The sequence below is a fragment of the Callospermophilus lateralis genome, chromosome 3 (genome assembly GCF_048772815.1).
Source record: "Callospermophilus lateralis isolate mCalLat2 chromosome 3, mCalLat2.hap1, whole genome shotgun sequence".
NCBI classification, from domain to species: Eukaryota; Metazoa; Chordata; class Mammalia; order Rodentia; family Sciuridae; genus Callospermophilus; species Callospermophilus lateralis.
The window spans coordinates 95277352-95300467 of NC_135307.1; the positions used below are offsets into that span (position 1 = coordinate 95277352).

Sequence of the window (23116 nt, forward strand, 5' to 3'; positions counted from 1 at the left end):
ACAGTCTGAGTAAAGAATTGAAGCTAATAATAAAAGTTCATAACCTGAGCAGACAAATACAGATACAATTTATCAATTTCAATATAATTCACATAGTCTATTACTTCTTATATCAGTTTTGGTAAAGTATCTTTCATGAAAGTAAAATGTCAAATATTTTGTCACAAATTTTCTTAACATTCTATGTTTTACTCTCTGTAAGTTGTTTGGTGATGTTTCACTTTTCATTTCTGATATCAGTAGTTTGAATTTTATTTTTCCTGGACAGTCTATCTTAAGTTGTATCAATTTTATCTATCTGTTCAAAGAGCAAATTTTGGCCTTATTTCTTTTCTCTCTACTGCACATTTATTTTTAATGCGCTGATTTCCCCTTTAATCTTCCTGAGTTGTTTTCCTCTGCAGATGCTTGAGAAACTCTCAGTGCTAAACCTTGCACTATTATGAAGTTGTTGGTATAACAATCCATTTAGATACAATGATATTCCATTACCACTTTAATCTTTGGTCTTTAATATGAACATAATGCTAAAGCACTTTAATACTCATTATTCAGTATGACTAGAAAGTCAAAGATTACTAGATATTTAGGAATAAATATAAAAGCAAAAGATAAAAAAGTAAAAATAAAATCTGAGAAAAATACAATGTGGATAACAAAGTAAATTTTAAAAAGGTGTTTAAGATTAGAGAGCTAACAGATAATGTAACCCTGATACCAAAATAGCATGTTAAAATGGATAAAGAATAAGAAAAAAATAAAGTATGAATATAATGGTATAAATTAAATAGTCAATAAAAACTTCATGTAAAAAGATGAATCTAGATACTAGGAAAAAAACATGTTAAGAAAAACAAGAATCAGAAAGAAGAAGACTTTAGATGATTACTCCAAGAAAATGACTTTCAACCTATAAATTTAAATATAGACAGATAATATTTATGTTTGTGGTATTTTTCACATCTGCAAAGTACTAAAAAAATCATCACTTTCCCCATATTAGTTTCATATAACTGCTATAATAAATTGCTTTAAACTTAGTAGTTTAAACAATATGAATTTTTAACTTAGTTTCAGAGGTCTGAAGTCTGAAATGGGTCAGCAGGGCTATGCTCCTTCTAGAGGATCTAGGGCAGAATCTGTTTCCTTCTCTTTTCCAGCTTTTAGCCATTACCTACATTCCTTTCCTCACAGTTGTTTCTTCTAACTTTAAAGCCAAGAGTGTAGAATATTTTCCCATCTCTGACATCTTTCTCCCTCCTTTAAAGTCTGGTAATCCAAGGTAGTTTTTCTATTTCAGTATCTTTAATGTAATTACTGATAAAGTTCCTCTTGCCAAGGGTATAAAAACTAGGATATGAACTTATTGGAAGGGGGTACATAACTTTGTCTCCTACACTCCTATTACATTATTTCAGAAATGTACTAGAGAATGTTTTTCACAAAAACAAATGTTTAAACAAAGAAAAAAAAGGTACAAGTGATCCAACAGAAGACAGTGGTTTTGGATTAGTGAAAGTTACTCATCTTGAATGGACTAGTGGTGGTAATACTGTACAATGAATAGATGTAAGGAAAAAAATATCTGCTATAGTGATGTATTGTGCTTTATCATTTTGGCTGTGTTTGAGGACAGATTACTAATAATTACATAAAAAGTAAATTATTAAGGAAAGTAAAATCTTATATTAAAAGTCAATGTGATCACAGTATACTATGCGACATCAGATTGAATATTTACTTAAACATAATAGAGGTAACACTAACTTTTTACTTAACAAAAAATTATCAATCAATATTTTGAGATGAGGGGACAGGAAGAATGTGTGGATAGGGAGAGAGTGACTGTTAATTACTTGGGGATGATGTCAAGAAAGAACTAACTATATCATTTTCCTCCACAGGAGAAAGACAATGGATAATGTCTAAATTTGAAAAACAAGAAACTGCAGTATATTAAGACAGGTAGAGTAATATCAGAAGAATTATTCAAAATATTTCAAAGCAATTTCCTTTGGAGATACTAACTGAGAACACAGTGGCGAACTATTAGTAATTATCAATATTTATGTTTTTCTATATTTCCCAGTCTCTCTTGTATTTCATGTCGGGGCAGTGGGATCAAATTCTGGCCAAATTGATATATCCAATTTTTAGGGCTAACTTCGATAATTTTCATCATTCCTCTTTCTTCTTTTCTTCATTTCCTCCCACCCGGACTTTGTGATACTGGGTATTGAACCAAGGATGCTTGCTAGGCCCATGCTGTATCACTGAGCAACATACCCATCCTTTAAAATTTTATTTTATTTTGAGACAGGGTCTCACTAAGTTGACCATGCTGGCCTTGAATTTACAACTGTCCTGCCTCAGCCTCCCAAGTACCTTGGGAGCAGCTGGGAGTACAGGTGCCTACTACCACACCTGGCTTTCATTCATATCAATAAGCTATGGACCCCAAATCCTAGGAGCAGCAGAACCTCTCTACCAAAAGGAAAAAAAAAAGTAAAGCCTGTGTCCTTGAGTATAACAGTTCTTCTGACTAGGGACATTCACAATGGCTCTTTTGTTAGACATTTTTTTTTTTTAATTGAGCCTCTGATATTTTGGTTTTTTTTTTTTTTTTTTTGTTATAGCAGTAAATTCAGTATGTTGGCTTAACAAAAATTGGCCACAAATTTTTGACCAACTTTTGAGAAGTGAGTTTTGTCTTCTCCCCTATAATCTGGAAAGGACTCATTTCTGTTACTTTTTGAAGGTAAGTTGAAAGAAGGAAGGAAAGAAAGGAAAGGAAGGAAAAATAAGGTAAAGGAAGGGAAGGGAAGGGAGGAAGGATGTGAGGAAGGAAGAAACATTTCTTTTTGGAGCTCTGGGCCTATTAAGAAGTCTGTGAGGAAGCCCAGCACATGTTATAAACAGGACCTCTGCTAGTATGCAGACTTCTCAGTTGAGTTACCAGAGAAAAGTTGATCCACTGTGCTCCACTGACTATGTAATTTATGAAAATGATAAAATGATTGTTTTAGGCTACTATATTTTCCAGTAATTTATACACAGACATAGCAACCCAGTATTCTAGTAAATTGTATCATTTTCTTTTTAATTTGTATAACTGAACTGCTTTGGTAAGAGTTGGTTTCAAAAAGAAAATACTTGTGAATTATTTATTCCTGGCTTAGAGACTTTTCACCATTGCTGCTTTCTCTAACCAGAAAGTTCATCTTTCTCCCTAAATTAGTGGCTTTCAAACTCTTCAGATACTATACAACAAGAAATACACTTTATTTATATAAACAACCTAGTGTGTATATGTGTATATATATATATATGGCTCTATAAAGCAATACTTTACTAAGTTCCATGCCCTGACATTTCTACTCTGTTTTATTATTCCATTATTTAAAAAGTGAAAGAGATTTTCTTTATTACAAATGTGTCAAGACCTGTACCAATGGTTCCTATACAATCCCCTTTCCAGCTGGAAAACAGTGCTCTAAATAATAACCATTCTTTGAAGCCTTACCCAAATCCAATCAATGAGCCTTCATTGACTACCCTATTCTGAGCTTTTCTGAAATCCCTATCATATTGTATTTTCTGTACAATTCATACTTTACATCGTAAACATATCCAGCATATCCAGGGCAAAGCTCTGTCCCTTAGCTCTGACTTGCTCAATTCATAGTATACTACTTAATAAATACATTGCTCAATATTTGACTATTCTGCTTCTGAATCTTACAATCGGTAACATGCACTTCTTCAGTTAGGATTTCTTTAATGTGGGGCATTGAAAAATGGCTTAATAACATATTAATTTCAAATCCGAAAAAGGCTAAGTGTACCAACTCTGTTTACATGTTTTTATGCAAGCCAATTCATCAATATTCAAACTTTTTCTAGTAACTATTCAGCAGACGAAATGTTATCTTGATACAGTCACAGAAAAGTAATTGAACTAAATTCTCATGAGTAAAATGTTCTGGGGATTGATAAAGTGGAAAGTGCTCTTGGGGAATCAGCATTTCTTTACAACTCACTGCAACTAAGGCTTGAATGTGTACTTCGAGAACTTCTCCAGTTCTGTGGCACCGCCCAGACTCAGAAGGAAACTGTGAGTCTGGCGATTCCGAGACCAGGCCGCGGACGTCCCGGCCTTGTTCTCTGCTGGAGTCTCCCGGAACAAAAGTTACGCCGCCTTGAGAGGCTTGAGTGACTGGGCGGGATTTCCCGTCCAACTCTGCCTGGCTCTCGGCGCGGTAGGTACCTCCGCTCTGGGGCCGGCGTGGCGCTCAGCTCCAGCAACGGCTTGGCTCCGCCCTCTGGTGTCTCCTGGAAAGCGCTCCGCTGGGTCCGCGCGATCACTGCCCGGAGCGCCCCTCGGCCTTGGGCGGAGCGGAAGACGCGTGGAGCCGTGAGAGGACTCGCGGGTTGTGCAGGTCTGCATCCCTCTGCTATCCCGGTGCTGGTCTCTGCGCGTGTCTAGAGACGAGTGGTATGGCCCGAGCCTTGCGGCCGTGGGAAGTGAACCTTCCTTGTCAGGACCCTCGCAGAGGTTGTGCTGGGTGTCACCTGTGAGGAGGACTTTGGTCCCTGCGCGGGGGCTTGAGAGTCTTGAGGGACCTTTGGGAAAAAAGGCTTCCCAATGTTTCCGCAGAACAAAACAAAACAAAAAATCCTCCCCCAACACGATGCTTTCTTTCCCTCTATCATGTCTATCATGGCAAAGTCAGTCCTCTAAGGACCCCATCCTTTAATTTTTAGTTTCTGGAGGGGTTTGCGGAAAATTGGTAGTCGTGGAAGAAGCTTAAAACAGACACAGGGGTACTTAGGTCATACAGTGTATTTAAAATCCTAAGATTATGGTTACATAATAAGCATAGGGAGGCGTTTGATTCATTTGTCTAAATTCTTTTGGGGGTATGTAAGGCAAATAAGGAAGTCAGTTTTCACGTGCCAGTTCCATGGAGTTGAATGATAAAATCAGTACTTAAGATAGCAACGTGTAAGAACTATTTATGATTGGACCCCATCTACTTTGAAAAACTTAAGACAGTGTGCCTACTGTATGTTGGATGCTGTGTAAGGAGCCATCAGTCCTGTATAAAAAACCGTGGTATCTTGGATTAAAAAAAAAAAAAAAAAAAAAAAAATGTTGAACTTGTACATATTATGTGACCAGTTCTTGAAAATACTCCAGAAAAAAAAATTTTTTTTGAAGTGAGTTTTATCCAGTACGGAAATGGTCCACAACAAAGGACAGGGGAATTTTAGATAATGTTCTATTGGGAAGCGAGTCAGCTTAGAATAACGGAAAAGCGAGGAGTTTTTAACATTATTATTTTTTTGTGTGTGGGGGATGAGGTGGGGAGAAAAGTTGCCAGGGTACTGCTTGTACAGGCTGCAGATGGCTTACAGAGGTAGTTTGTGAGGTAATTCAGTAATGAGATGAGATGCATATTGTATACCTTTTTCTCAGAATGGTTTTGATTGAGTTAACAAATATTTGTTGATTATCTCCTGTTACATAAGAATCTGAGATCAGGAAAGAATTCTGCTTTTGCAGAGTTGAATGTTAGGAGTGAATCTTCTCTGAAAGGTTGCTTCTAAATTAAGTACATTTTTCTGTGTCAAATATGTGGAACTAATTATAAGTTTTAAGAGGTAAACAGGTGTAAGAGATTGCCCTACCTCACATATAACTTGATAAGAAACTGAATTAGTGTCCTGACTTTGAGTCTGAAAATAGAAAGTTATGTGAAAGGTAGAAATGGTGCAATTTGGTGAGTTTAATTAGTTTTTTGGGAAATAAAAGGAGGAGTGAAAACATTCTTTTTTTCAGCTTGAGTTACAGAATGGTGGATATACCATCAGGTATTTGTTAATTTCTTAGGAATACTCATTATGTTTTATCTTTAATCTCCACAACTCCAGTTACATTTCTCCAAATATATTTGATATTAGCAAGTATGTTTTGAAGGTTTTGAATAGTCATGTTTGCAACAAACTATTTGAACACATTTAAAGTAGGCTACTGGCTAGGTCAGAGTATATTTCCAATCATATGGTTTCAGAGACCTTTGGAGGAAGCTCTTCATGATTTACAACCTCTTGGCCTTTTTTTATGTGGCTACTTCAGCCACAGATGAGAGTGTGTTGATGAGACACTGGAAAGAGCCAGAAATATTTTCCTTTCACTATCTCAGATATTTCTGTTGTTTGATTTTTGTAGAGAAAAAAAAATATTTTGTAGAGATAACCATAATATCTCTACTTGGTTATGTGGGTGGAAAGTTAGTGACATTCAGGGTTATATTTCTGAGACATCTCAAGAGAGTGTACATTGTGAGCTCTGGAATATATGCAAATAATTTTCTGTTGAATATCAGAAAATTATGTTGAACTTCATAGCATCCACAGGAATTGGATTCTTCAACCCCACCATGTCTGGGCCAAGCTGTTTGGCAGCACATGTGCACATGTATACCCAGAATTAGTCCAGTCCCTTTTTTTTTTTTTTTTTTGGTAAGGCCTTGATTTGGATAACTCAGAATGCTTAGTCTTAAAATGCTTTTCAGAAGGTACCTCAGGTGACACCAGAACAAACCCAGACTGACAGGGTGTGGACAAAACATAATTAGCATCCTGAATGCAGCAAGGCTGTACTGGATGGCTTGTGATCATTGAAACTTTGTTGGCTGACTGTAGTTCTCATTTCTGGGGACTTAGAGGATCTCTTCCCAAACTTTTAATGCTGCTTCTGTCCCTAGATTAAATTTTTTATCTTAAGGTTTGTTTGTTTTTTTCCTTCCCTTAATGTGTAGGTGGACTCTGTAAAACATCTAACAATGTATAGAAAATATTTGGTTCCGTATGTACATTTTCTAGAGATAAACAAGATTTTCATGTGATTGCTAATTTCTTTTGAGACTCAAAAAAGAAAAGGGTAGTGTCTAAATATCTCATATTCTACTAGTTGTTAAAGCATGTTCACTAAAAAGCCACTTTTAGGAAGGTGATTTGGAGTGGCATTCGAAGTAGATGTATTCTATTTGCTCATTCTAAAAATCACCTTTGCTGAACAACCTCAGATATAAATCTGTGCCTATCAGTACATGGCAGAAATATCTACTATGTATATTTTGGTTTTTCCCTGGGATAAATTTGGCAAGTGCGTTTTCCTTTTCTTTCAGTGACTACCAGCATTCTTTTTTTTTTTTTTTTTTTTTTAACATACCTTTGAGTCTCAAGCTCACTGGGATTTACAATCTAAAAAGAAACTCTTAATGAATAATTAAAATTAGTGTCACATACTTCTTGATGGCAAATTATGTTGTATATTTATTCTTCTCTGGACTTCTTGTTCACATTTTCCTTAGGAGGCCCAGCTAGTTTCCTGTTGGGAATTATAACATTTCTCCTGTTACTGTTTGTACTCAACAGTGCCTGGAGTTTCATAAACACCACAATGCCATATAGCTTTATAGTAAGAGAATCATTTTACAACTGTGGAATGCACATCAAATTAACAGGGCCCAGTCTTTCTTCTCCTTTGAAAGATATCTTGCACCAGGGTATGCAATTTTGGCAGCCATCATGTTTCCATGAAGAATACACAAGTGGGAAAACTTATTTTACTATTTTATCTTTGGTACTCAGGAATTTGAATGCTGAATAATTTTAGAAAACAGTAGAAATTCTTTGAATGGACAATGTTAATCAAATGGTACTCTGTAAAATTTAAATTTTAATATAATTTATTTCACCTTATAGAATGTTTTATAAATGATAACTGATAATAGATGTCTCTCTGTATAGTGGATATGTTATATGTGCTTTAAGTTGTAGAGGAATGTATCTTTTAGAACATATTTGTCTTAGGAAATACAAAGTGTCTTTCTTATTTTTCGTGTCCTCTCACACCATAATGGAAACAGAAAACTCCTGTGACCTCAAAAGGTGTAGAGATTTCTCCCCATCCAGCAAGTCTGCAGTGGATACTAACTGAGTATCCTCTAATTTAATTCAATTGAACACTACTTGAAGATAATGTCAGATTCCACAGAGTGAGGGCTCTGTCCCCAAGGAAGATCCAGTTTCAGACACAGTTGCAAGTTTGGGCCCCAGAACTTCTTACTTACCAGCTATAAATTGAGATTCTCACAGCCCCCTCCTCAAACTTGATTAATTTATTAGAATGGCTCACAGAATTCATGGAAATACTGTACTAACTTTTGCTGTTTTTTAAATAAAGGATATTTTAAAGTATACAAATATGCAGCCAATTAAGTGATACACAGGGAAAGGTCTGAGTAGTTCCTAATGCAAGATCTTTATCCATGTGGAAGAGCTAAGGTGGGCCTCCTGGCTTGTGGGTGAGTCCTCATTCACCTTTCTGGGAACCTCCAAGTGTTTAGCTATCCAGAAACTCCCAAACCCTGTGCCTTTGGATTTTTAAGGAGACTATATTGTATAGGCATAATTGCTAATAGACTGGATGGGGAACTCAGTAAGTCCTTCTATTAGATTCTTTGGCCTTCCTTCCTCCATGGGTTAGAATCCTTTCTGAAATCCTGAGTCTTATCATTCACAATCAGACAAGGTGGGTATGAAAATTTAAGATTAGAGTTTCTGTGATCTGCTGGGAAGAAGGGGAAAGAGTTACGAGCCAGGAATTGTGGATAGAAATATTTGTATATACATACACACATATTTAATTATATTATAATACCCAACAAAATTTTACTGATATTTTCATTAGAGTCCAGGATGAGATTTAGGGACATGATATTATGCAGTGTCAATTCAAGGTCAGTGTAGAGTTGAATATATTCCTGGCTGATACCAGGATATGAAACCACTGAATTCTTAATATTTATAAAACAAAATTTCTATCTCTGGAACAAAAAGGGAGCTAGAAAATTGATTGTCAGTGCCTAAACTTTATATATGAAATATTTTTTTTAGGATAGCATCTTTCTATTTTTATGGAAGGAAGAACCCAAAGATATAACTGTAATTTGCTATTGTGAGTTTATTGCTTTTTAATTTTATGTTTTAAAGTATGCCAATTCAGTGGCTTTAAAACTGTTAATATTTCTTAATAAGTACTAACACCAGCATACAGTTGTGAATTAAACTGAGTAATTTTCTTTGTGGAAACTGTAAAATATTTCCTGTTTTAACTTGCACCTTTCAACTTTTTTATTCACAGTGCACCTATAATGTGTTTTAGAAGTAGATGTTAAACTCCAGTTTGAAGGAAGAATGTCTCTCAATCCATCTGTATTTCTTAAAGAAATCGAAGAAAATAATTCAAAATTTGTGGAAACAAACAAAACTACTTCCATAGCTTCAGAAAATCCCCTTCAAAACTTGTGCTTAGCATCTCAAGAAGTTCTTCAAAAAGCTCAGCAAAGTGGGAGATCAAAGTGTCTCAAATGTGGTGGTTCAAGGATGTTTTACTGCTATACATGTTATGTCCCAGTTGAAAATGTACCTATTGAACAGATTCCACTTGTGAAGGTTGGTAAGATATTTAATTGTTTGAAAGTAGGAAAATAGATTTTCTTTTTTTTTTTTTTTAAGAGAGAGAGAGAGAGAAAGAGAGAATATTTTAATATTTATTTTTTAGTTATTGGCGGATACAACATCTTTGTTTGTATATGGTGCTGAGGATCGAACCTGGGCCGCACGCATGCCAGGCGAGCACGCTACCACTTGAGCCACATCCCCAGCCCGGAAAATAGATTTTCAAAAGATGTTTCATATGTGCTGGTTTTAATGTAATTGATAAACTGGATAAATAATGTCATTATGAAAACAAATTTTTTTAATGAAAATTCAAACTGCCCTCTGGTAAACACAATTATTGTTAACACTGTCCTCTCAATTATTTAAGATATATCATCCTATAAAATATGTGAATATAGAACGCAAACATCTATTTCTATAATTTGATCTGTTTTTGTGCTCTTCATAGCATCAGAAATCTTAGACTTATTCATTGAGAACTAACAGTACCTGGATTGGGTTCTGGGGTCACAAATTTTGCATATTGTCTGATATTTAGATAATTTAGTCCATAAAACTTTCCCTTTTATTGGGTAATTTATAAATTAGGTTAGGCACAAGATTTAAAAAATTCATTAATGAGAGTCATGTATCCTTGCTATAAATTATATCCTTCAAGATAGCCAGGTGGTCAAAAATATTGGTGATAGCTTTTGGAATATTAAACTCATCAATCATATAATGAAATCAGTTTTATTAATAATAGAATTAAAAATACTTTGTTATGATCTGCTTTCTATTTTTTTTTCCTTTCTATTCTCTTCCTACTTTACCTGGGTTAAGATAATGCTAACCTGGTACTCAGAGATCCTGGGGAAAGGGAATATAGTGTCAGCTGAGACTGAGCTTCATGAGGAAAGTCTGATGTAGAGCTCAGCCAGAAATAGACTGATGTAAAATCATTTGTGAACTGCCTACTTAAATGGTAAATTTTCTATAAATAGAAGTTGGTTTGATGATTGAAGCAATTGACTCTAATGTATAATTGATCCCTGGGCCTAAGTGGGAAGGGTAGCAGATAATGGTGTTTGAAACCCTAACTGAAAACTATTTAAAGTACTTATTTATGGATAAGGTCTTTTTGGTGTATGTTATTTACATAATTGTCCAGAAAAAAAAAGTTATGTATGAAATTGGGCCTTCCTCGTAGTAGTGTGCAGCAACTGCTCCTTTTAAAAAGCTTTGGAAATAATGATACAACAATATGGATGAATCTCAAAATAATTATTCTCAGTTAAAGAGGGAAGATGAGGAATACTTACTATATGATTTCATCTATTTCAAAATTATAGAAAAGTAAACCAATCTAAAGTGACATCTAGATTACCTGAGGATTGGGAGTGTAGTAGTTGAGGAAGAGGGGGAGAAACAGAAGACTTTTGGTAGTGGCAAATCATTATCTTGATTGTGGCAATTGCTTCACAGGTATAATATACATTAAAATTATTAGAATTGTAACTTTGTTTAAAATGTGTAGTTTAAAATACAAGAAAAATAGTTTTTATTTCAGAGCAAATTCCTAGAATCTTGCCTGTTTAGTATGGAATGGGCACTTGAAGATGGTAGGAAATTTGTTTTAAAATAGCATTTTAAAACGTCTTTTAAATTCTGAAGTAAAGAACCCATCTCAGGAGGGGTTCTTATATACTAATGGGGAAGATGTAGCTTACATTTTCATGGTTATGGCTGAATACATGATGTGTATAGGCATTATAAAGAGAGCTAAACCAAATAAATCAAAGTAAAATAATGAAAATCTCTAACTCAAGAAATCCGAGAGAGTGTATTTTTGTCTAGAGGCAGGTGTAATCCATAACAAAATGAATAGTAGGGGAAGGTGGGCAAGGTGATTTTGAAGAAAGTTATTTGTGATAGAAAGATTACATCTCTTAGACCTATTACTGTTTTTCTAATTGATAGTTATTTATGCTGTTAAAATGTACTGCTGAAAATCACTACATTTAAAATAGAGGATACCTTTGGCTTGAGAGGATCTGTAAGGAACAGAATTTCAGCTTGATTTTTAAATCTTAAGTATTGTTCAACATTGCATTTCCTTTAAAAATAGCATAAAATAAACAAACCTAGAGTTTATAGGAATTATAAAAAATATTCTTGGCAAAAATACTGAAATGTGAGGAATTGGACTCATTACCCATAGAAATTAAGTAAAATAACACTAGATCTTTGCTTTAGGAGCAGATTGTGTGTTAAATGAGTTGAAAATATTTGATCTATAATATGATTAACAATATTGAGGAAGAAATTTGGGTTTGTTTTGTTTTGACTTTCACCATTTTTAATATTCTGATTTAGAAAAATATGATTATAGAAACTTAGTGTGAACTTGCTGTTTTATAGACTTTTTATTAACATAAAAATTATAATTTTTATATTTGTTTTGTTCATTTGTCTTTTTCTCCTTTCACTTTAGCTTCCATTGAAGATCGACATCATTAAACATCCAAATGAAACAGATGGCAAAAGTACTGCTATACATGCAAAACTCTTAGCACCTGAATTTGTGAACATTTACACATACCCTTGTATTCCAGAGTATGAGGAAAAAGACCATGAAGTAGGAAGCTTATTTTTTACAACTCTTCATATTAAATATGAAAATTAATTTTAAACACCAGTTGCTTTTCTGAACTAACTTAAACACAATTTGATATTTTTCTTAATAATCTAGTGTTATACTCATATAACATTAAACAACATGTAGTTTACTTCATTGGTGTCTTCACAGGTCAAATGATCCTAAACTATTATGCTTTTTGGAATCTTCTGCTAAATTTTCATAGTTTTTCTATGTTATTTCTTTAGGGTTTTACTCTCTGCCAGTATTACAATGCCTGCTTTTTCTTTCTTCTCTCATCATTTTCCCATCTCTAATACAGTATGTAGCTGATCTAATTTGAGGCAGACTGGGATACCAAATTAGAAATGTTGTTGGAGTATCTCTATAAGAAGAAAAGAAAGACTGAGATAGAAGGTTTTTCATGATTTTTTTCTAAAATAAAAGCTTAATACATAGCTTTTTTTTAGAAAAATACATGTCTTGACTGCTCAGATGTTTTCCTTGTTCATGTCTAGATTCTCAATTGGTTTTCACATAGTTTATATTATTATACCAGTGGGATATTACTGGTCTTACAATAAATAGGTCTCAGAAATTAGGCCTCGGGTACTTTTGAAAGAAACATTAAACTCTTTAGGTTTCCTGGGGGCCATTGTGAGTGTGGCTAACCTAGAAACAAATTAAAAAATTTATATATTCATTTGTTTCAGAAAGAACTTGGTTTTCTTATCAATTTATATATGTTTTGATTGAATTTATTTACTAAGTTGTGTTTGTAAATAATATCTGAGTTTTAGATCTAGGAATATATTTTTATTTCCTTCTCTGGTCAGCTAGATACACTTATGTTGATTAAATGGAACACATTGTATTATACTATTGAACCCTACAATTAATAATGGCTATAAAGACCCATTATATCAATTCCTTGCTAGCATTCACTATATATGTATCTTTGCTTATCATGTAGGTGAAAATAGTATTTAATCATTGAGTAGTAGTCAGTGGTTCTTTTATAAAGTATCATGCACTTTGCCTTTTTATCTTGTGAAATGTACTTTTGATTTTTAATTCAAGATACAGTTAACTTTGCCCTCTCAATCAGTGAATAAATTATTTTGAAGTAATACTTTAAGAAGGTTATTATGATTTTAGATTATTAGGGAAGAGCCAAAAACTTTATCATGAATATTGAAGAAACATGTACAGTAGGACTAACCTAATACTTGTTTCTCACATATTCAACATATTTTCTCCCTAAAGTTTTAGGTCACTTTTGAACTTTTTTTGATCATAGCACACAACTAACCTCAGTTTTTTTGTTGTTGTTGTTTGTTTGTTTTAGGTTGTACTTGTTTTTCCTGGACCTCAGTCTATCTCAATAAAAGATATTTCTTTTCACTTGGAAAAAAGGAGTCAAAATAAAAGTAGAGGCCAAAAGGATGACCTTGATAAGCCATCTTTTAAACGAAAAAAAATTGAAGATCAGGAGGACTATGATTTGAATGATAGTATGTGTAAAAACACAATATTGAAAAAAATTATCTTTATAGATAGCACCTGGAACCAAACAAACAAAATATTCTCTGATGAGCGACTTCAAGGTAAGGACAAAAAAAGGTTTGTTTGGTTTTATTTATTTATTTATTTATTTATTTATTTAGATTGCTCTTCCTCTATCAATGTTTATTTTCAAAAAACTTCAGATTTATAGTAAAAAGGAAAATTATATTTAATATGTATACATTTGCCTTATTTCTCTTCCTATATTAGATGTGTGTGTGTGTGTGTGTGTGTGTGTGTAATAGTGTTTAACCATTTGAAAGTTAAATTACAGGCTTCTCAACACTTTACACTGGTAAAACATTTGGAATTATTTTCTCTGTAAAGTCTGGCAAAAGGTACATTTTCACATTTTTAAGTGCATTCTTAATTTCAGAATTCATAATAAGATAATGAAAACATAATTTCTAATACATTAAACTGAGGTTTAGAGTTAGTTCAGCTTAATCCTATCAAATAATAAAATGTTTTAAAATGGGAAACCAATGATTTATAACAAAAATGGGTTGTTTCTTGTGGAAGTAACTTGGCTTCTCCAGAAATTGGTATTTCACATGTATAGAGGTCATATTTGGAAAGCCCCAATTATTCCCCATGGTACAATAAGGAGCCAGTAGGAGCAGGGGATAATTGGGGCTTTGCCAATTATTACCTTAACATGGTAATTACAAGGAGCAAATGAAAGAAGATAAGTCAAAATCCTCTGCAAAACTATTTAAGAAAGAGATTATTCAAAGTCTTTTGTACTTTAGATTTGCCCAAAATAGATTTGTACAAAGGATTTCTGTTACTTCTTCCCAATTCACATAGAAAGTGTATGTTTCAATTCTGTGCTAGATCAGATTTTTTTTTCCCGCCCACCCGCCCATTTAAAAAGTTTTTTTTAGTTGTATATGACACAATACCTTTATTTTATTTATTTATTTATTTATGTGGTGCTGAACCTAGTGCTTCACACGTGCAAGGCAAACGCTCTACCACTGAACCACAACCTCAGCCCCTAGATCATAATTTTTAAAAGTTTTCTAAATCCCTTAAACATCATGAAATAAATTTCTGGGGGTAATTTTCTCTGTGTATCAAAACACAACAGTGTGTTGTAGTTAGTTTTTTCACCACTGGTGACCAAAAGACCCCACAAGAATAATTTTAGAGGAGAAACATTTATTTGGGGCTCAGGGTTTCAGAGGTCTCAGTACATAGATGATCATCTCCATTGCTCTGGGCTCAAGGTGAGGCAGAACGTCAGGACAGAAGGGCATGGTGGAGGAATGCAGTTCAGGACATGGCTATCAGTAGGCATAAAGAGCTCTGGCTCACCAAGGACAGAATATAAAACCCAGAAGCATGCCTCTAGTGCCTCACCTCTTCCAGCCACACCTACCTGCCTATAATTACCACCCAATTAATCCATTCAAGTGTTAATTCATTGATATAGGTTAAGACTCTTCTAACCCAATAATTTTACTTCTAAATTTCTATGAGTTGTTTTAAATATGAGCTTTGGGGGTTCAGCTAAGATCTAAATCATTACATAGAGAAAAATGGAGTGCCTAATTTAATCACAAAAGGTTAACCTAAAACTACAAGAATAGGGTGACATAACATTTTTGAAGATTGACCATAGAAGCTTTGGGGAAATAAGGAAGACAATTGGTTTCCTTTTGTAGTGGGTGGTCCAAATTATTAAAAATTATGTATACTGTAATTTCTTATGAAAATTAGCCTTCTTTCTGATTGTACTGACAAAATCTTTAAAGTGGTACTTTTTATAAGCATTGCCTACATTATACTCACTGTGTTAATGTGTTGTATTATATATAGATGCTCATTGACTTATAGTAGGTTGCATTCTGATAAACCTAGCATAAATTGTAAATGTCATTAAGTTGAAATTGAATTAAATAATTAACCTACCAAACATCATAGCTTAGCAACACTGTGGACTATAAAAAACAGTTGTTTGCCCTCCAGATCACATGGCTGACTAGAAGCTGCACCTCTCTGCTGTTGCTGCCCAGTATCTCACCAGTATATGGTATCACATATCATTAGCCTGGGAAAAGGTGAAAATTGGAAGAATAATTTCTATAAAAAAGCATATTGCTTTTGTACCATTATAAACAAAAAAAGTCATAAGTCAAACTATTCTGAGTTGAAGACTATTTGTACGAATTACCCTGTTCAGTTCTTAAAACAACCATAGATAGGTTAAGAATTTCTCATTTTGCAGTTGGAGAAATTCAGGAACAATTTTGGAGGGAAAAACTATTTGTAATTCTCTCCTTTAAAAGTTATTAATTGCTAGATATACTAGAAAGGGAATTTTTAAAATATATATGTTGAATTTTTTAAATGTTAATTTTTATGTAATTCAACATATTTTTAAAGATTCCTACATATTTTAAAGCATATTTTTAAAACATATTGGATTAGTGGTGATAACTACTAAACATTTATTTTTATATTTAACATTTTTAGAACATAATTAGAAATATTAGAGAAATAAGAGTTTAAGGATAGTTAAGAACTTAGAACATTTTCAAATGTCTGCCTTTACCTCTTGATGGTAATTAACATTGATACAAATGTTTTAAAAGGACTTAGTCTTAGTTTGGGTTGGTATAACTATTGTTTGTCTTTGAATCAGAATTGTTTAAATTGAAATGTTTTTAAACTACCTAGACAGAATACTTTAAATGCAGAATTTTTTTATTTTTCCATTTATTCCATTATTTATTGAATATTGTGCCATATATTTGTTGAATACCTATTACTGGATAGGCAGTGTCCTAGATTTGAGGGAAGCAAAGGAGAATAAGGCAAACTGTGCCCTCTCAGTGATTACAGTAGCTATCAATTATAGTTGTGTTCAGCTGCATGGAACAGAAGCCTAGTTAGAACCTTTTAAACAAGTATCAGGTTTACTTTTCACACAAAAAAGTCCAGAGGTGTATAGCCTAGGGTTGGTATAAGGACTTCACAATGCTATTAAGAGCTCATACTTCTGTTTTCCTCATTCACTATTTCTTCCATCCTCATGTAGCTTGTCATGGAGGTAGGACATTTTTTCTAGGCAAGACAAGAGGCAAAAGATATGTGTGTGTGTGTGTGTGTGTGTGTGTGTGTGTGTGTGTGTGTTTATTAATACAAAAGTCAAACAAATAGAAAATAATTACATTCCTGAAGTTCTCCTTATAGATGTTAGTTTTTTTCTCTTTGGCCAGAGCTGGTTCACATGATTAACTTGGCTATAAGGAAGGCTGGATAATTGTTTTTTAGCTGGACACATGCCACACTGAAAAGAATTGAAAGTTGGTTAACATGAGAAAAAAAGAGAGTAGATGTCGAGAAGTATTGGGCATTTTCTGCTAAATAATCGATTTTAGGAAACAGATAAACAGGTAAACAGATAAGAAAATTCACTGGGGGTGAAGTGCAGTAGCATTATATAGGAGACTGCCTGGAATCTCTGAAAGATTCTTAGAGTTGCTATCTGTTGAAATATTGAATAAATTGGTGAGGGGGAACATTTCAGGACAAAAGAATGACATATGCATAAAGATATTAAAAATAATTTAGCACTTAAAAAACTGATTTAATATGGTCTACAATATATACATATGCAAATGGCAGAAAAAACTAGAGAAATTCAAATTGTGAATGCCCTTAAATATCATGCCTGGGAATTTGGTCTTTGATCCATGGGGGTGTGATTAGTTTGTATTCTAAGTGTAATGGAAAGAACTGAGCTGGGAGTTGACTTCCAGACCCAGTTCTGTCACTATGTATATTGGCAAAGAGTTGGGATTTTGGGGGATGTGGGAGAGTGAGGATGTTATATTACATTTTAAAGTAAGTTATTATGTTTATTTTTAAAAATATGTAATATTAAGTTATAGAGCAGAGTGATATAATGAACAGTGAAGAGCCCCAGCACCAGAATAATATCAATAATTTCCATTGGTTTTTCTATCCCATGTCATTCCCCTTTCCCTCTGACAGTAAATTATTTTCCTGAATTCTGTGTTTTTCATTCTTTTGGGTTTTTTTGATTGTAATGTTGTATGCATGTGTTTTCATAAGTTATGTGTTGTCTTATTTGATGTCTGACTACATGAATATACTCATATAGTCTCATCTCCTATTGATGAAGCACTTGGGTTATTTCTAGGTTTTGCTATTATAAATAGTGCTTCTATAAACATTATTGTACATATGCAAACTCCCCTAAGAAACATACCTAGCAGTTGAATTGTTTGGTTGGTTGTTGAATATGAAAATGTTCAGCTTTGTATGATAATGCCAGATTATTTTCAAAGTGGGTTTATAAATTCATACTCATTAATATATAAAAGTTTCCATTGATTCATAATCCCTCCTATGTTGGTATGTCATGTGTCTGCTTTTTCCAAGTCTGTTGTGTATAAATGCTGTCTCGTTATGGTATTAATTTGCATTTATCTAGTTACTAATTGTATTGAGCAGCATTTTGTTTATTTTGCCGTATACACGTGCTATTTTCTGTGAAATTTCTAGTGTTTTATTTATCCTCTAGTGTTTTGAAATATCTTTGCAGTCTGGTTCATCTTTGTAATTTCTTTTTGGTAGATTTTGAGGAAGATTTTTTAGTGTGGAATTTATAAATCTTTGTTTATACCTTTTAGTCTCTTGTTTATTTTAAATCTTTCTTTAACTTAAGTTAGTATATTTTAAATTTTTATAGATTTTTGCATTTTCTGTGCAAATAATATCACTTGTATTCCTTCCAGTTCTCATGTGATCAATTCATTAACTAATTTTATTTTTCTTTTTGCTATGTTAACTAAGACCTCATGCAATATTGAATGAAAACTCTGTAGAGGTTATATTTCTCATGTTTCAGGCTGATAATCTATCTTTTAAATAGCAGATTTATAATTGCTGTGAATATTGATATATTTGGATCTGTTTTTACTGTCTTAATTTTTATTTCTATTTGAATATTTTAAAATATGTTTTCCTGGCTTTTCTTTGATTGAATGAAATTTTTCTAAAATTCCTTTCTGAATTCTTTCAGAGGATTGTGGATATGTCACTTTAAAATGTTCAAAACCAAACAATATTTTAACCTGTCCTTTTAGACAATGTAAGGACTTGGTACACTTATGCTTCATTCAGCCTTCTCCTGGTTCACAGTCTTATTATTACTATTCATTATTTTTGTTCTGTCCTTTATTTTGAGCCCACAAATTAGATATTATCATTTTTGTTTTATACATGCAACCTTTATTTGGATTTGCATAGATGTTTACCATTTTATTTGCTCAGCGTTCTTATAATACAATACATTGCTGAAATATATTCTTTTTTTTTTAAATTAATTTTTATTGTAGGTTGTTCAAAACATTACATAGTTCTTGATATATCATATTTCACACTTTGATTCAAGTGGGATATGAGCTCCCATTTTTACCCCATATACAGATTGCAGAATCACATCAGTTGCACAACCATTGATTTACATATTGCCATTCTGGTGACTGTTGTATTCTGCTGCCTTTCCTATCCTCTACTATCCCCCCTCCCCCCTCCCCTCCCCTCTTCTCTCTCTACCCCCTCCTGAAATATATTCTTTAGGAACTCTTTTAAATAGGTTTCTTGTTGGCATGGTTCAGTTTTTGTTTATTAATGTTTTTAATGTTTTCATGCTTTTCCTTGACGCATTATTCTGCTGCGTACGCAATTTGTTGCCAGGTTTTTCTTTTCTTTTCTTTTTTGACATATTGACAATATTATTTCAATGTCTTCAACATTCTTTTGTTGTGAATAAAGTTTCTTGTCACTTATCATTCCTTTGCATGTGATCTGTCCCTTTTAAATAACTTCTTTTAAAATCTTCTCCTTGATGTTTCACAGTTACATTACTATGTATTGGTCCTAGACAGATTGAATTTATTCTGCTTTGGATACATTATGGTTCATGTATATGTAGCTTTGCATTTTTAAAAATAATTCCTGAAAAAGTCATAGGCATCATCTCTTTAAATGCTATCTCTATTTGTTTTTTCCTTCTTGAATTCCTATTAGACATTTGATCCTCCATATCTCTTAATAACTTAAAATTTCTTATTTATTTCTTGTTCATTTTTTTATATTTCTGAGGTAGCTTTGGTGTAAAAGTGAAATCTGACAGTAGGAAATCATTTATGACTCAGAGGTTCCTAACTGGTCAGTGGACTAACTGATTTTGATGCTACGTTCTCTCTTTTATTTTTCCCTTTGAAATACAATATGCTAAAAATATGGCTAATGAATATAACACAAACTTAAGTACTGATCTGATGAGCTGAAAGCATTTTGGGTTTGCAAGCTGACATCTGAGTTGTAAAAGATAAAGAGTTCTGCATCATTAATCATTTCCTCTTTAAATATATAAGACCAAGTTCTTCTAGCTGACTGTAATTGAGGCTAAGCAGCATGGATGTGATGGAGCTAAAGAAATAGCTCTATGTAGTCTGATCATGAAGATGTAGCCTAAAAGTGACAATCTAAAAGTAAACTTTTATCAGTATTAAGGACCATTAAGTTTCCTATCTCTGTCAGTGGGTTCAAGAATGACATTCTAAATTCAGTTTTTCAGAGAAATGAAACCCTTTTGAACACTGGTAAATTTAGTCTTGACATGGGTTGAAGTTTTAAAAGACTAGTACTTGTATATTAAAAGTTACCTACTTTTCCTCCATTGCTACAAGGTGGATGACTCATGGATAAGATTTCATTCTGTGTTTTATATTGCTTCTATATATATCTCAGTACATTTAAAATCATAATCTTACTTGGATTGAAGCAACTTACCTATGTATTTCTTTAAAGTCCTTAAAATAATTAAAGAATTCATTATTATTGTATCACACCCTTGGTTAAAAAGTATTTATAATTTTTCTTTTTTTTCTTCTTCTTCTTTTTTCTTTTTTTATGGCAGGGTTGTTACAAGTTGAATTGAAATCAAGAAAAACTTGTTTTTGGCGCCATCAAAAAGGAAAGCCAGATACTTTCCTTTCCACAATTGAAGCCATTTACTACTTTCTAGTAGACTACCATACTGATGTATTAAAAGAAAAATACAAAGGACAATATGACAATCTTTTATTTTTCTACTCTTTTATGTACCACTTGATAAAGAATGCCAAGTGCTCTGGAGATAAGGAAACAGCAAAACATATCCAGTAGTTGATAACAAGCCACCTATCATTTTATTTTGCTAAAATTAATAAACTTATAGTTGTGCTTTGTTTATTCTTGGGAAATAATTGTGTATAATAGCTGCAATATTACTTGAAAAAATTCCATTTTCACCCATATTTTTTTAAAACAAAATTGTATCTGAGGCAATTTTTCGGAGATAAAGTTGATTGAAAAACCTTATTTTGAAAGTTATTTGCTCAATTTTGGCATATCTCATTTTTATTGCTATATTTTAATAAAATGTTTTATCTATGTAATTATAATTAAATGTTTGATTAGAGGTCTTTGTTTCTTTTTCACTTATACTTTTTTACCTTTGGATTTAGATGAGGTCAGAATGTTTATGCTGAAAAAAAATTGATACTGATTTGTTTGAGGTTAGTGACAAATATAGGCACACCTAGAATTAGAGCTCTAGTTTGTTTCTAGTGCTATTTCTCTAAGTCTTCACTGTCTGTGATGAACATTTACCGCCTCTTGCATCTGCCTGTTATATCTTTGAAGGGAAGATTGTTAATAATCATATGGTCCTCCATTGAGATGGGATATGTGTGACCTAGGAAGATGAGTGTTGTAGCACATCCAAAATGCAGTGATTGATCCAGGGCTGAGCACATGACCAATAGTAAAGGAGTCCTTTTTGATGAGTCCTGTGGATGCTGTAGAAGGTGGGGTTTAAACTGGGCACATTGGTGCAGGACTATCATCCCAGTTACTATGGAGTCTGAGGTTGGATGATCCAGGTTTGAAGCCAGCCTGGGCAACTTAGTCAAAACACTGTCAAAACAGACAAACAAACAAAAAAGTTGATTCAATCCTTAATACTGAGAGATGAGAGAGAGAGAGAGAGAGAGAGAGAGAGAGAGAGAGAGAGGGTGGGTGGGTTTATTTTTCAAAAGGCAATATTGTACAATGGCTAAATGTACATATTCTAGAACTAGACAACTGAATCTAAATTTCAACTTTGCTTTTTTATGTAACAGCCATATGTCAATTTTTTCATCTGTGGAAATCTTATAGAATTACAATGAGGATTAACTGAATGAATGTATATTAAGGGCTTTCAGCAGCACCTAGAATATTAAGTGCCATATTCTCAGCCCTTATTATTTATTTGGCATTGTGAACTAAGAATAATTTAAAGCTAGGGCTGCTAGTGACTACTTATGCTACCAGGTGAAAAGATCCAGTGTTAGAATGAAGGCAGAAGAAGAAAACAGGGTATAGAGATAAAGAGAGACTGAGTTTTGATGACTTAAGTACAGATGTAGGTGCTTTTGAATGGAACCTCTATAGCTTTTGTTTACCCCTCTATATCTACCCTTAACTCTTTTCAATTCTGCTCCCTGCCTGTGAAATATGTTCCCTTGTTCTCTGACTTTTGGTTTGATTCAACAAATGAGATGCATCAGAAGGAAATTAGAGGTTGAAGGGAAAATCATTTATTTCCCTGCCCCTTTCTTGTCAGATCCTCATGGGTTGATTGTGTCCTTTTACAGAATGCAATTTTATCAGGTATCCTTTCCCTTCCCAAGCAATTATCCCAGTTTCCTCTCCAGATTCAGATCCATGCTCCTTCCCTCTGCACATTTTCATTTAAAGGTAGTAACGGGTTCCACTTGTTGCTAAGTCTCAGGGTAGATCATTATCCTTTGTTATTTTCCCTCATCCCTACTCATACTTTTATAAATACTCATTTTATTATGCTCCAATAAAGTGACTTCATTTGAAGATGCTTTTGTTCACTTGAAGTTTCTGTTTCTTTCTGGGGCTCTGACTAATATGTATTAGACACTAGGAATAATAGTGCATATCTCAAAGCTTATGCATTGGGACATATAATATGTTTTATAAAAAAACAAAATTCATAAAAATAAAACAGTTTTTGGCAAAATTAGTTTGCTGCACATTAGATTTCTTGAAAATTCACAAGGCACAGAATATTAAAGATTCTGAAAAATCCTGAAATAAGCATTCTGTACTTTTACTTAATTTAATATATCTTAAGCTTTCTTGAATACATAATACCTATTTAACATCCATGGAAATAGAATATTTAGGATATTGTGGTTTAGAGCAGCTCCTGAGCAACAGAGAACTAAAGAGATAAGGTAAATTATCAATAGGTCATACAGTTAGTGGCAAAACTTGGTCTAGATAGTCTGGTACTTC

The 23116-nt window shown here is 33.3% G+C and overlaps 1 protein-coding gene across 1 annotated transcript; it reads left to right on the plus strand.

The window, feature by feature from the left end:
• The first annotated feature begins 4345 nt into the window (after nucleotides 1–4345).
• Nucleotides 4346–21212, plus strand: Dtwd1 (DTW motif tRNA-uridine aminocarboxypropyltransferase 1). Its single transcript, XM_076848564.2, has 5 exons — nucleotides 4346–4439; nucleotides 9215–9525; nucleotides 12008–12151; nucleotides 13500–13758; nucleotides 20682–21212. The coding sequence occupies exons 2-5, from the start codon at nucleotides 9268–9270 to the stop codon at nucleotides 20927–20929; spliced, it is 909 nt and encodes a 302-aa protein (XP_076704679.2). The 5' UTR covers nucleotides 4346–4439; nucleotides 9215–9267; the 3' UTR covers nucleotides 20930–21212.
• The last annotated feature ends 1904 nt before the right edge of the window (nucleotides 21213–23116 follow it).

Excerpts from the sequence above, each read along its gene's own strand:
- Dtwd1 (XM_076848564.2), top strand. The coding sequence starts at position 9,268 with ATGTCTCTCAATCCATCTGTATTTCTTAAAGAAATCGAAGAAAATAAT. Across the intron at positions 12,152-13,499 it reads ATGAGGAAAAAGACCATGAA|GTTGTACTTGTTTTTCCTGG; the intron begins GTAGGAAGCTTA and ends TGTTTGTTTTAG. Across the intron at positions 13,759-20,681 it reads CTCTGATGAGCGACTTCAAG|GGTTGTTACAAGTTGAATTG; the intron begins GTAAGGACAAAA and ends TTTTTATGGCAG.